This window comes from Salmo salar, chromosome 11 (genome assembly GCF_965601325.2).
Source record: "Salmo salar chromosome 11, fSalSal1, whole genome shotgun sequence".
In the NCBI taxonomy this organism is placed as follows: Eukaryota; Metazoa; Chordata; class Actinopteri; order Salmoniformes; family Salmonidae; genus Salmo; species Salmo salar.
The window spans coordinates 21210040-21225233 of NC_138301.1; the positions used below are offsets into that span (position 1 = coordinate 21210040).

Sequence of the window (15194 nt, forward strand, 5' to 3'; positions counted from 1 at the left end):
CAGTCATAATGTCTCAGATGACAACCGAACTGACATACATACTCATTACGTTCCCAAGCATATTTCCAACTGGTTTTATTAACCAAAATATGTGGTACCTTTCCACATTTGTTTGATGTTCCCAGACTCTCTATATTTAACAGGACAGCAGTCCTTCAGTAGGGTCAGTAAGAGAGGAAGAGAGAAAGGTATTTATGGGGGGGGGGGGGTCATAAACCTTACCCACAGGCCAACGTCATGACACAAGGATCGGTAGGATAGTCAGTTTTACGAGGGCATGTTCGGAGTAAAGGAGGCTTTTTTGTGAAATAGGAAGCCGATTCTCAATTTAATTTTGGCTTGGAGATGCTTAATGTGAGTCTGGAAGGAGAGTTTACAGTCTAACCAGACACCTAGGTATTTGTAGTTGTCCACATATTCTAAGTCAGAACCGTCCAGAGTAGTGATGCTGGACGGGCAGGCAAATGCGGACAGCAATCGGTTGAAGAGCATGCATTTAGTTTTACTTGCATTTAAGAGCAGTTGGAGGCCACGGAAGGAGTGTTTTTTGGCATTGAAGCTCGTTTGGAGGTTTGTTAACACAGTGTCCAAGGACGGGCCAGATGTATACAGAATGGTGTCGTCTGCATAGAGGTGGATCAGAGAATCACCAGCAGCAAAAGCGACATCATTGATATATACAGAGAAAAGAGTCGGCCCGAGAACTGAACCCTGTGGCACCCCCATAGAGACTGCCAGAGGTCCGGACAACAGGCCCTCCAATTTGACATACTGAACTCTATCTGAGAAGTAGTTGGTGAACCAGGCGAGGCAGTCATTTGAGAAACCAAGGCTATTGAGTCTGACAATAAGAACGCGGTGATTGACAGAGTCGAAAGCCTTGGCCAAGTCAATGAAAACGGCTGCACAGTGCTGTCTTTTATCTATGGCGGTTATGATGTCGTATAGGACCTTGAGCGTGGCTGAGGTGCACCCATGACCAGCTCGGAAACCAGATTGCATAGTGGAGAAGGTGCGGTGGAATTCGAAATGGTCGGTGATATGTTTGTTAACTTGGCTTTTGAAGACTTTAGAAAAGCAGGGCAGGATGGATATAGGTCTGTAACAGTTTGGGTCTAGATTGTCATGTAATGATAAGAGGTTGGTCTTTTTCCTCATGACAATGACAATGCTAGTAACAAATAAGCAGAAGAAAAGGGCACCCACCACATACAGTGGTATGAAAGGATCTAAAACACAAAGCATTTAGAATGAATATCAATTAGGTATTATTCATTCATGAGCATAAGATTGTTTAGTGTTAACAATGTACTGTAACTCACTATTTAACAGAGCCATTTCATTCTTGGAGGTGTGGTTGTTGAATTCGTCATTCTCTTTCACAGTGACTGTCATATTAGTGATTACCTCACAGTACCATTTTTCACCTTATACTTGTACGTTTAAGGCACACACATACTGTCCACTGTCCGAATGTGTGACATTGTTCATCTTAAGGTGATGATAGTTGCGTCCATTTTGGGAGGGGTATGAAGTATGTGTCACTCTTTTAAGCAAGTCCTTATCAGTGAGACAGTGTTGGTTATAGGTTTGTGCGTCATGGATTTCATGAGAAAAGGAATAAAGACAAGTGCTTTCTTCGCTGATGGTCTTGATCCAGTACACGGAGAATGGCTTGTCAGAATAATCTTTTGCAGCTGTGAAATGGCATGTAAGGTTGATTGATTCTCGTTCCTGTTTGGTGACCTGAGTTTCCAGATCAGGCACATCTTTCACTACTATGGAGAAAGAATTCATTTTCATATTAACCATATCTTCCTAAACAGAAATAGAGAATGATTAAACTATTGATCTGAATAAAATATCAAGCAAATAAGTTTTATTGAATACATGTGTATATTTATCAGCTTTTACATGAGTTGGTTTCCTCATACAGGATCATTTAGGAAATGTGAATTTGTGGAAATGGACATGTGAACTCACTCATTGATTTAGAAAATGCCCCACAATAAAGGATCTCTTCACAAATTAAAAGGAAATAGAAATGTTGAGGTAAAATTGCGAACACATGCAAATAATGCACTTTTTTAAATGTGATATATGATTTGGTACTTGGTGTTTTGCCCTTAAAGCCATCACATTCCTTCTCATTGACATCAGAAGTGTAGTTAATCGACTGTGTTGTCTTGACTCAGTTCAATTTGCCCAAGACCCTCTTCACATTGCAGTGGTATCTCTACTTCTTTGTCTTCTTGATACATTAGATACGTTTTCTCTTTGAGAAAATAAGGTTTCCAAAGTTACCTACTGTAAATGTAATCAGGCTCCTTGATTGTATCCACAAACCCAATCATTGAAGTTTGACTAGCTTGTGAAAATAATTGCCTATCTTGACATTTCCCCAAGATAATCATCAGCATGATGATACTTAACACAACTTAACACATCCATGGCTGTTGCACTTACAAGTTCTTGATTTACAGAATGAGGAAATAGAGCTGCCTGTGACAGGAAGACAGAATGACCAGAGGTGTGTGGTGTGAGTAGGTCATGTGACTGGTATAGTTAAAAGAAGTAAACTATTTCGCTGATTAGTTGTACTATACATTTAGTAAAAAAATGTAATCTTATTTTAAGAGTTAAGAGTTAATCATGTAAGTCTCGACATTCTGTCCATTAATGATCAGCATAGGACAATTCCCATTATGTAAATATATACTATTCCATGCAATGTACTGTAGATAAGACAATGTACTGTAGATAAGACTAAAACATGTGTCTTTGGATACGACAGTCCTGATTCCAAATATTCTCAAAGTAAATATGTAACAATAAGGATATCTCTAAATCCCCCGTTCCCCGATCATTTTGCAGCCTCAAATTTCTCTGGCCAAAGTTTGTGCTTCAAACTTTTCCCCTGCAGATGGCGCTACTTACCTTTTTTCCCTGTCATTGCCATGCACCTAGCTCTTCAGAAGGACCCAACTACGGAAAATCAGTCTCCCACCAACGGGTGACGCTTTTTGTTGTTTCGTCCACCAAGCAATGCGTTTTTGTGGAGGTCAATGTGTCGAATTGACAACAAAAAATGTATGGCTTATTTGCTACGTGCGGTTTTTTCGATCGAATGGAAGTTTCGTAATGTTGTTACGAGTGTACTATTGAGTAGGACGTGACATCCCGGCAACTTTGAGAAAAAACAATATCAGTTGTCGGTATGAGGCTAGTATGTTTTTTTGTTGTATAATATATATATATATATATATATATATATATATATATATTTATTATTATTACATTTTAAATTACAATATAATACAAACATAGGACATCACTACACGTATATTTTCTGTGATTAAACATAAAATAACATTAAAAGTAAAAAAATTTAAATCACAAGAATTGACTTTCAAAAGTACCTAAAATAAAATGTTATTAAATATTGGATTTCAAGTAAAAAATATTAGCATTTTGGGACAGATTTAAAATATTTGTTTCTGTGTATATAAAATTTAACAGAGAGAATGAGGAAATTAGAGACTAATTCAGTAGTTTTGTTTTCATTTAAATAATAACATATTACATCTTTCATTGTAAATACATTGGTCTATTGATGAAATGAAAAATGTAAATAATTAACTCACTCGCTCCAAAATAACTTCACAGAGTCACGCTCATAAAACATGTGTATTATAGATTCCCCTTCTTTATCACAGAAAAGGCAAATGACCTCTAAGTCCATGAATTTAGACAAGTTATTGCAAGGGTATATTTTGTGCAAGATTTTAAAGTGAATTTCTTTTACTTTATTTGATATACAAAATTTGTGACGGAGCAACAAAGCTTTCTTCCATTAAATTTCAGTAATATATGCATTCCAGAAGAATTTCCCTCTAAGAAAGATATTGTTCTTTGAGTTAAAAAGTTATTTTATTAATGTATTATTACATTTCTTATCCAGCAGGGGGCAACCTTCTAACATAAATTGTGCCTCTGTCTTGACACGTTCTCCAAAACACAAATTAGATTTCAATAATTGAGTAAGTCCTGAAGGTATTGCTTTGCATATAGAATTACATTCTTTATAATGTATTGGAAAGTTATATGTTTAAGAACTTTCTATAAGAGAGTATATTTCCTTCTTTATCAAATAAATCAAACACAAATATACTGTTTCTTTCAAACCACTTAGGAAAGAACAGACTTGTTTTTAACAACAATATCTTTGATGTCCCACAGAAGTGGTATGAGGCCAGCAGTGTCCCTATTGAAATACAGGTGGTTGACGTCAACAACACTCATCGAATATTTAAAAAAAATATATTACATAATGAGATGTATCCACCAATCCAAAGAAAGGATAGGCGGGAGCTAAACAGCCCACCGAGCTGCTTTGTGGACATTGACTCCCATAGTTGGGGCGAAGAGACATGTTTCTTGTTAGTATATCCATAATCTTTGCTCTTCATCAGCGATTGTTGTCTTTCACCAATGAGGTTCTACAGGTTTTTGACACGCACACGTGTCTGACAAGGATGTTGGAAATGCAGTATGACCTGTTACAGATTGGCCATGTTTGAGAGAATCAAAACGACTGCAGGCAACTGCCTGATCTATAAATCACTGTGCATTATAAATAACTACTTATTTATATATCAGTCAGTTACAATTTACCCATAATACACTGCAGTTTTGATCCTCTCAAAAACAGCTAATGTCATGGGCAGCCTGCATTCCATTGTTAAGCCTGTCGGACAGGTTACAGAGCGAGCAGTCTGACCACACCCCTCCCTGCACCCTCATTTACATTTTAGAAATTTAGCAGACACCCTTATCCAGAGCGACTTACAGGACCAATAAGGGCCCATCAACAGATTGTTCACAGGACCAATAAGGGCACATCAACAGATTGTTCACAGGACCAATAAGGGCCCATCAACAGATTGTTCACAGTCGGCTCAGGGAGTCAAATCTGATGCTTTTAATTGTTAGGCTACCTGCCGCCTCACCTCACTTCCCACATTGCTGACCGTAGATGAGCAGACACGGAGTGGACTTGCAAAAGCTTTACAAATATCCATCAACCAAATTACATTAGAAATGTGGCTGTGAGAAACTGTGTGCAATCATATGACCAGGGACAAGAAAAACAAGACAACATTTTAAATCCACAATTCAATAAAGGCCTGAGCCATGACACCCACAGATCTGATCAATATTACGCCAGCAGCATACCATCCTGCATCCCACTGCTGGCTTGCTTCTGCTGCTAAACAGAGTTGGTCCTGGATGGGAGACCAGATGCTGCTGGAAGTGGTGTTGGAGGGCCAGTAGGAAACACCCTTTCCTCTAGTCTATATGTTTTTATTAATAAATATCCCAATGCCCCAGAGCAGTGATTTGGGACAATGCCCTATGTAGGGTGCCGTCTTTCGGATGGGACGTTAAAGGTTAAGCGGGTGTCCTGATTCTGTGGTAACTAAAAATCCCATGGCACTTATCGTAAGAGTAGTGGTGTTAACCCCGGTGTCCTGGCTAAATTCTCAATCTGGCCCTCATACCATCCCGGTCACCTAGTCATCCCAAGCTTAGAATTGGTTCCTTCATCCCCCCCTCCTCTCCCCGTAACTGTTCCCCAGGTTGTTGCTGTAAATGAGAATGTGTTCTCAGTCAATTTACCTGGCAAAATAACACCTCAGAGGGGCATGCCCAGGGAGAAGGAGAGCAGGTCCAACTAGCACGCAGGCAACCTTGCCATAACCACACTTAATTATGTATTTTATTTCACCTTTAATTAACCAGGTAGGCTAGTTGAGAACAAGTTCTCATTTACAACTGCGACCTGGCCAAGACAAAGCAAAGCAGTGCGACACAAACAACAACACAGAGTTACACATGGAATAAACAAACATGCAGTCAATAACACAATAGAGAAGTCTATATACAGTGTGTGCAAATGAAGTAAGATTAGGGAGGTAAGGCAATAAATTGGCCGTAGTGGCGAAATAATTACAATTTAGAAATTAAACACTGGAGTGATAGATGTGCAGAAGATGAATGTGCAAGTAAGTAGAGATACTGGGGTGCAAAGGAGCAAAAAAAGAAATAACAATATGGGGATGAGGTAGTTGGGTGGGCTGATTTACAGATGGGCTATGTACAGGTGCAATGATCTGTAAGCTGCTCTGACAGCTGATGCTTAAAGTTAGCGAGGGAGATATGAGTCTCCAGCTTCAGGGATTTTTGCAGTTCGTTCCAGTCATTGGCAGCAGAGAACTGGAAGGAAAGGCGGCCAAAGGAGGAATTGGCTTTGGGGGTGAACAGTGAAATATACCTTCTGGAGCACGTGCTACAGGTGGGTGCTGCTATGGTGACCATTGAGCTGAGATAAGGCGGGGCTTTACCTAGCAAAGACTTATAGATGACCTGGAGCCAGTGGGTTTGGCGACGATTATGAAGCGAGCGCCAGTCAACGAGAGCATAGAAGTCGCAGTGGTGGGTAGTATATGGAGCTTTGGTGACAAAACGGATGGCACTGTGATAGACTACAACCAATTTGCTGAGTAGAGTGTTGGAGGCTATTTTGTAAATGACATCGCTGAAGTCCAGGATCGGTAGGATAGTCAGTTTTACGAGGGTATGTTTGGCAGCATGAGTGAAGGATGCTTTGTTGCGAAATAGGAAGTCGATTCTAGATTTAATTTTGGATTGGAGATGCTTAATGTGAGTCTGGAAGGAGAGTTTACAGTCTAACCAGATACCTAGATATTTGTAGTTGTCCACATATTCTAAGTCAGAACCCTCCAGAGTAGTGATGCTAGATGGGTGGGCAGCGATCGGTTGAAGAGCATGCATTTAGTTTTACTTGCATTTAAGAGCAGTTGGAGGCCACGGAAGGAGTGTTGTATGGCATTGAAGCTCATTTGGAGGTTACTTAACACAGTGTCCAAAGAAGTGCCAGATGTATACAGAATGGTGTCGTCTGCATAGAGGTGGATCAGAGAATCACCAGCAGCAAGAGCGACATCATTGATGTATACAGAGAAAAGAGTCGCCCTGAGAATTGAACCCTGTGGCACCCCCATAGAGACTGCCAGAGGTCCGGACAACAGGCCCTCCGATTTGACAGACTGAACTCTGTCTGAGAAGTAGTTGGTGAACCAGGCGAGGCAGTCATTTCAGAAACCAAGGCTATTGAGTCTGACGATAAGAATGCGGTGATTGACAGAGTCGAAAGCCTTGGCCAGGTCGATGAATACGGCTGCACAGTAATGTCTCTTATCGATGGCAGTTATGATGTCATTTAGGACCTTGAGCGTGGCTGAGGTGCACACATGACCAGCTCAGAAACCAGATTGCATAGTGGAGAAGGTACGGTGGGATTCGAAATGAGCAGCACCCCTTCTGAATTTGGACAATCCCATCTTCCCTGTGCACTCCAACCTTCTCATGGTAATGGGAATCTGCCACAGATAACAGCCAGGTTATATACTGAAGGCCATTCCCTTAATTACAGTTAATCTCCCACACCTGGCACTGACAAGGCAAAAGGCTATGTTCACCAACTCAACAGGTCCACCATGTTAGACTGCATTTACCCAGGAAGCCCAATTCTGATATTTTGAGATTAGCTCTGAATTGGTGCTGATGTGAAAAGGTCTGATGTGATTGGTTAAAAGAACAATTAGTGGAAAAATATCAGAATTGAGATGCCTGTGTAAACGCACCCTATATAATGGTTTATATTCAATACTTACAATGGAATAAATTCATTTGGTGAACTCTTTCTATATTTGACACAGTGAAAAATGTGTGCTTTGTCTTCATCCCACTGCTCCAGTTATTTGTGTTCACACAGTTGTTTTATCTGTCACATGAAACTCATTAAATGTCATTCTAACGTTCATTCACATGATTATTATTTGGGTTATGTTACTTACAGTGCCTTCAGACCCCTTGACTTTTTCCACATTTTGTCGTGTTACTGCCTGGATTTAAAATGGATAAAATTGAGATTTTTTGGTCACTGACCTAAACTCAATACCCCATAATGTCAAAGTGGAATTATGTTTTTTGACATTTTTACAAATGAATTACAAATCTTGAGTCAATAAGTATTCAACCCCTTTGTTATGGCAAACCTAAAGAAGTTCAGGAGTAGAAATGTGCTTAACAAATCACACAATAAGTTGCATGGACTCACTCTGTGTGCAATAATAGTGTTTAACATGTTTTTTTATGACTACCTCATTTCTTACCTGTAAGGTCCCTCAGTCATGCAGGGAATTTCAAACACAGATTCAACCACCAAAGACCAGGGAGGTTTTCCAATTCCATCACAAAGAAGGGAACCTATTGGTAAATGGGTACAAAAAAAGTAACTGAATATCCCATTGAGCATGGTGAAGTTATTAATTACACTTTGGATGGTGTAACAATACACACAGTCACTACAAAGATACAAGCGTCCTTCATAACTCAGTTGCTGGAGAGAAAGGAAGCCGCTCAGGCATTTCACCATGAGGCCAATGGTGACTTTAAAACAGTTACAGAGTTTAATGGCTGTGATAGGAGAAAACTGAGGATGGATCAACAACATTGTAGTTACTTCACAATACTAACCTAATAGACAGAGTGAAAAGAAGGAAGCTTGTTATATTCCAAAACATGCATCCTGTTTGCAACAAGGCTCTAAAGTAATACTGCAAAAAATTTGGCCAAGCAAATAACTTTTTGTCCTCAATTGTACCACTCTCCACATTTTCAAGCATAGTGGTGGCTACATGATGTTATGAGTATGCTTTTAATCGTTAAAGAATGGGGAGTTTTTCAGGATAAAAAATAAACAGAATGGCAATATCAAAGGAACAGGAAACTTTTTCTGCTCAATTTAGAAGGAAAGAAAAACTTGTAAAAGCTATCCCATGAGTGATCTAAATGTATCATACCGTGTATAATGCTTGTACAATATGGTCCTCTTTCAGAATAAATTCTTATTCAATTCAAAACTCTTCTTTGTCTGATTTGATTGCGCTACAATTTTTAGCCACAGCAAATGCGTTCTCCAACGTACCCAAAATCATCTGGTGTGATTCCCTCTGGAGTGACGGATCCAGACCCCTCTCCTATTGGCTGAGGGCTAAAGACGAATTTTCCATTTATGGATTGTTTGGTAAGGCTGTTCAGTCAGCTACCAGCCTCGAAGTTTAACTTCACCGCTCAAACATACAACAGCAGCATTCGGGAGCCCGAGTTCAGTTCCTATGTCGATTTATGTTTAGACTATAGCTACAGAATGGACAGAAGAAGCTGGTCCTGAGGAGAATCTGTGCGTTCCTGCTTGGAAGGCGTCTGCGATCCTATTGTTTATTTTGACTTTGTCTTGTTTGTTTTCTTAGCTGGCCAACTGCAAAAACAACGTTTTAAATTTTTTAGTAATAGACGACTACTGAGATAGCCCCTGTTCAATACGGAATACAAGGATACATTGTAACTGTCTGGGGAAGGAGAGAGAATGGTAAGATAACTTAGCTTTTACAGACCATTTTCTTCTGGATAACATGTCATATGGATATGAAGGAACACGATAATGTCTCTTCTTGAAAGGGACGTGAAAGTTCTTTATAGATTTTTAAATATATGGAGGTCTGATGGATTCGTGACACTATGACGTTAAATATCATGTCAACATTTTTATAAATCGCAAAATCAGCATATTTCTATTTCACAGATTAAATGTTAAATGCAAGGGTATATCATTTGTCTAAATTGTAAAATAAGGTTGAAATTGCATCCTGTAAATTGTCACCAGAATATTTTAAGAAATGTTTAACTAGTCGTTCAACAAGGTAATCTCGTCATGAGTCATAGTCTACTGAGGTGCTGCAAGGATCATTTTGACAGGCTAATGTGAAGTTGCCTATTTTTGCAACCAATAGCCTTTATGGTATTAATTGTCATAGAGAATAATAACATAGCGAGATGTATGAGTGCCTATTTCACGGAGTTATATATTTAAGTAGACAGGAATTGAAATCATTAGGTTTTGTTTTGCTACAGTGTAAAGTTAAATTCAAAGAACAACGTGGACTAAATGCCTCTTCTAGTCTCAATCCGACCTAGCAGGTTGTATGGAATGTTGATAAGAATGCAACAACAATCCAATCCACTATTTTTCCTCTCCTATTTGAGTAGTAACCTACCTACCATATGTTTGTGATAAAAGTTCTCTCTCACACTCTCTCTTGCCCTCCCTCTCTGAGCAGGATTGTGTGTGTATATATAAAATGTTTTGGACAACAGTGTGTATCTGATACCAAAGCCTTAGTGAGACATGCTAAAGATGAAAATTGGATCTCTTGAGATCTAGAGGGCCCTGTGGAAACAGTCTGCCCTGTTTGTTGTTAAACTTGTTTGTTTACTCTCTCTGATACAGCTGGGTCACACTGCTCACAACTAAGCCAATATTGCATAATGGAAAAAAAACTTATCATTTTTAATTGTTGTCTACTCAACAACTTTCATCTCACTTACCATAAAAGTATACATCTGGGGGGGTGTTGTAAAAGAAAGGTGGCCTGCAGATACAGTCCCTATAGCAACCACCTATACTGACGGACAGTCACATGCAGCTCCCACTTCCTAGGTACAGTGTTGGCCCGGCCCTACTTTGAATAAAACAGGTTGGTCATGGAAGAGGAGACAGAGAGCAGCCTGTGTGTTATCCACATGGAGACCGGTTTCTCCTGCTTACTGAATGTCATCCCAGCAGTTTAAGCGTACCGGTGAGAGTTATGGAGAAAGTTGTCCCTGTTGCGTGGCCTCTTCCTTTGTGTTTAGATCACAGTTCATGAGGCCATTGCCATTGTGGCAGATATCCCACTGTGGGTATCAGCTAAAGTACTGTTTATTGAATCCAACAAGTCAACTGCAGTATTTTGATTTAATTAAAGGAGAAATCTTCTTTTTTAATCATTTGTTCTGCTTGAATTGCCCAAATCCACTGAATGACTTTGCTTGACTTGTAATGTCATGTACTGTACACTGAGTGTACAAAACATTAGGAACACCTGCTCTTTCCATGACATAGACTGACCAGTCGAATCCAGGTGAAAGCTATGATCCCTTATTGATGTCACTTGTTAAATCCACTTAAATCAGTTTATATGAAGGTGAGAAGACAGGTTAAAGAAGGATTTTTAAGCCTTGAGACAACTAAGACATGGATTGTGTATGTGTGCAATTCAGAAAGTGAATGGGAAAGACAAAAGATTTAAGTGCCTTTGAACAGAGTATGTCAGTAGGTGCCAGGCGCACCGGTTTGAGTGTGTCAAGAACTGCAACGCTGCTGGGTTCTTCACAATCAACAGTTTCCCGTGTGTATCAAGAATGGTCCACCACCAAAAGGACATCCAGCCAACTTGACACAACTGTGGGAAATATTGGAGTCAATATGGGCCAGCATCCCTGTGGAATGCTTTCGACACTTTGAAGTCCATGCCCCGGTGAATTGAGGCTGTTCTGAGGGCAAAACGGGAGGGGGGAGGGGTACAGAGCTCAGTTACGTGGTACTGAGGGTTTGTTCCTTGTGGGAAACCAGATCTACAGGCTATACACTGAGCACTGGGAGCAGAGCAGACTGCATAACAGGGTTGACCTGTTCTAGAGAGACAACACGTGGGATATGGACATAGGGCAGGGTTGGTAATGACAGTATATACACAGTGTACAAAACATTAGGAAGGTGTTAGGAAGGTCCATATCGCACGTGTTGTCTCTCTAGAACAGGTCAACCCTGTTATGCAGTCTGCTCTGCTCCCAGTGCTCAGTGTATGGAGCCTGTAGATCTGGTTTCCCACAAGGGAATCCAAGGAACAAACCCTCAGTACCACGTAACTGAGTTCTGTACCTTGGCTAACAGTCGAGCTGAAAACGTAAAGTTATACAGTGCATTCGGGAAAGTATTCAGACCCATTGACTTTTTCCACATTTTATTACGTTACAGGCTTATTGATTAAATTGTTTTCTTTCCCTCAACAATCTACACACAATACCCCACAATGACAAAGCAAAAACAGGTTTTTAGAACATTTTGAAAATGTATACAAAAAAAACCAGATCACATTTACATAAGTATTCAGACCCTTTACTCAGGACTTTGTTGAAGCACCTTTGGCAGTGATTACAGCCTCGAGTCTTCTTGGGTATAACGCTACAAGCTTGGCACACATGTATTTGGGGAGTTCCTCACATTCTTCTCTGCAGATCCTCTCAAGCTCTGTCAGGTTGGATGGGGAGTGTCGCTGCACAGACTTTATCAGGTCTCTCCAGAGATGTTCAAGTCCGAGCTCTGGCTGGGCTACTCGAGGACATTGAGACCTTTAGCCACTCCTGTGTTGTTTTGGCTGTGTGCTTAGGGTTGTTGTCCTGTTGGAAGGTGAACCTTTGCCCCAGTCTGAGGTCCTGAGCGCTCTGGAGCAGGTTTTCATCAAGGATCTCTCTACTTTGATCCATTCATCTTTCCCTCGATCCTGACTAGTTTCCCAGGCCCTGTCGCTGAGAAACATCCCCACAGCATGATGCTGCCACCACCATGCTTCACCATTGGGATGGTGCCAGGTTTCCTCCAGATGTGACGCTTTTCATTCAGGCCAAAGAGTTCAATCTTGGTTTCATCAGACCAGAGAATCTTATTTCTCATGGTCTGAGAGTCTTTAGGTGCCTTTTGGCAAACTCCAGGTGGCCTTCATGTGCTTTTTACTGAGGAGTGGTTTCCGTCTGGCCACTCTACCATAAAGGCCTGGTTGGTGGAGTGCTGCAGAGATGGTTGTCCTTCTGGAAGGTTCTCCCATCTCCACAGAGGAACTCTGGAGCTCTGTCAAATTGACCATCGAGTTCTTGGTCACCTCCCTGACCAAGGCCCTTCTCCCCCGATTGCTCAGTTTGGCCGGGCGTTCAGCTCTAGGAAGAGACTTGGTGGTTCCAAACATCTTCCATTTAAGAATGATATAGGCCACTGTGTTCTTGGACATCCAATGCTGCAGACATTTTTTGGTACCCTTCCCCAGATCTTTGCCTCAACATAATCCTATTTTGGAGCTCTAAGGACAATTCCTTCGACCTCATGGCTTGGTTTTTGCTCAGACATGCACTGTCAACTGTGGGACCTTTATATAGACAGGTGTGTGCCTTTTTATAAATCATGTCCAATCAATTTAATTTACCACAGGTGGACTCCAATCAAGTTGTAGAAACATCTCAAGGAAGATCAATGGAAACAGAATGCACCTGAGGTCAACTTCGAATGCACTGTATTAGAACAATGTTACAATTACAGGAGTTCCAATATAACTATTTTACGTGATCTTCCATTGGGGTAAATCCATATGAATTCAATCACTTTTTGACAGTATCCCTTTTGATTTAAACAAAACTTTCCATACATGTTTGCCCATGGAAGAAGTGGTCAGAAAGTTACTTTTTGGACCTGAATGACAAAACATTCGGGTGATAGAGGTGCTCAGATTTGACCCATTTTCCATACCCCACCATACCATGTGACATCCATGTCTTCATCACTGGAAAAGATAAATGGTTTAGTTTGATATAATTTAAAACGTACGAACGGGGTTGTCAAACTATTTGATAATTTCTTAGACCCTACATCATCTGATATTTTTTGTGTTGTGCCCGATTATGGAAATCATGGAAATATCAATCTTATCCCTTAAGACAATTACAATTTAACTGGTACACCGTTGAAATTTGAATTAAAATTTTTACTTCTAATTACTACCACAAAGAGGACCGCCGGTCCACGCACCATCCAATGTCAACTTAAATGGTAATCTCTATTCTATGATTTCAAATTTCAATAGGTTTCCTATGGAGGATTGATAGTACAATTTAAAACAGATATTACCATTTTAAGTCAACGTAGTCTGATTTGTGGACCTCCAACCATCTTTGTGATACCATTTGAAAGTAATTAAAAAAAAAAAAGTTTTCCCATTTTAGTACGTTTATTAGCCAAAACATGACACCCACCCTGTATTCAAGAGCATGTTGTGTCTCAACCGATGGCGGGCACAACACATAAAAAATGAAATTATTAAACAGTTTGACAACCCTGTTTGCAAGCTTTTAAATTATATAAATTTCAACTGTATAATTTCCAGTGATGAAGACATGGATATCTAATAGTATGGTGGGGTATGCAAAAAATATCAACTTTGAGCACCTTTATCTTTTGAAGCACTCTTTCTCTTTCTGACCATTTCTATAATGGGCAAATATCTATGGAAGGTTAAGTTCAAATCAAAAGAGGTCCTGTCAAAATTGATTGAATTCAAATGGTTTACCCATTGTCCTCCTGTATGAGGTACCATAAAATGCATGCATTTACATTGCTTGATGACTGGATGACCCCCTCTCTGTAGGCTCATGATGGTTTTAAAAACATTATCTTCATCCTTCTGTAGTAGATTCCAACGAATAAACCCAAATATGAGGATAGATAGATTTAGCATGCTGTGCACACATCTAGATGAGCCAGCATTCGACAACTTTTAGCCTTGAGGCACAATCTGACTCACTTCAGAGGTAATATGCTGCGGTGAACCCAAGTCCCCTAGATCTGCTGAAGTTGGAGATATTCTTATTTACACTAGCGCTTGTGGGCGGTTCCCTGGCATGGGTGCTGAATTGCATGCTGAATGACCAGAAGAAAATGGACTGGTTTCCTTCTGGTGAGGTAGCTTTAATGACAGTAGAACATATGTGCTCTATATACAGATCCCTTCATCAGCGACAGGTTTATTGAGCATAATATTCAGTAAGCAGAGAATGGAAAGGTTGAATTCAAAACAATATGAAACTGTTGGACACAACTGAATGTATCCTTTCATTGAACCAGGTGGAATACATTTAATACATCTTGCATCTTAACATTTTGCAGCACTGGAACAATTGGACATGAAAGGAGCAATTGTTTTTCCAGGTTTGCTCCAAAAGTAGGTAGCTGTTTTGCGTACAACGTCATCTGGATGTGTCAGAAGCTGGCTCGTCATAAAGACTTTCTGTCAAATAATAAACCTTCCCCAGATATTCTCCTCTCTTTAGTCTGATGTCAGAGATAAAGAATGAATGTAATGCACCAATGTGAAACACACTGCAGTTACTCAGTGCAAAACTCT

General features: G+C 40.1%; 1 protein-coding gene across 2 annotated transcripts in view; it reads left to right on the forward strand.

The window, feature by feature from the left end:
• Window positions 1-9174: 9174 nt before the first annotated feature.
• The window catches only part of LOC106562209 (unconventional myosin-Ie), a 57936-nt gene continuing 51916 nt past the window's right edge, over window positions 9175-15194 (forward strand). For both annotated transcript variants that reach the window (XM_045689161.2, XM_045689162.2), the window contains exon 1: window positions 9175-9517. In XM_045689161.2, coding sequence (XP_045545117.1) covers window positions 9515-9517 — 3 coding nt within the window. In that variant the 5' untranslated portion in view covers window positions 9175-9514. The remainder of the gene's footprint in view (window positions 9518-15194) is intronic.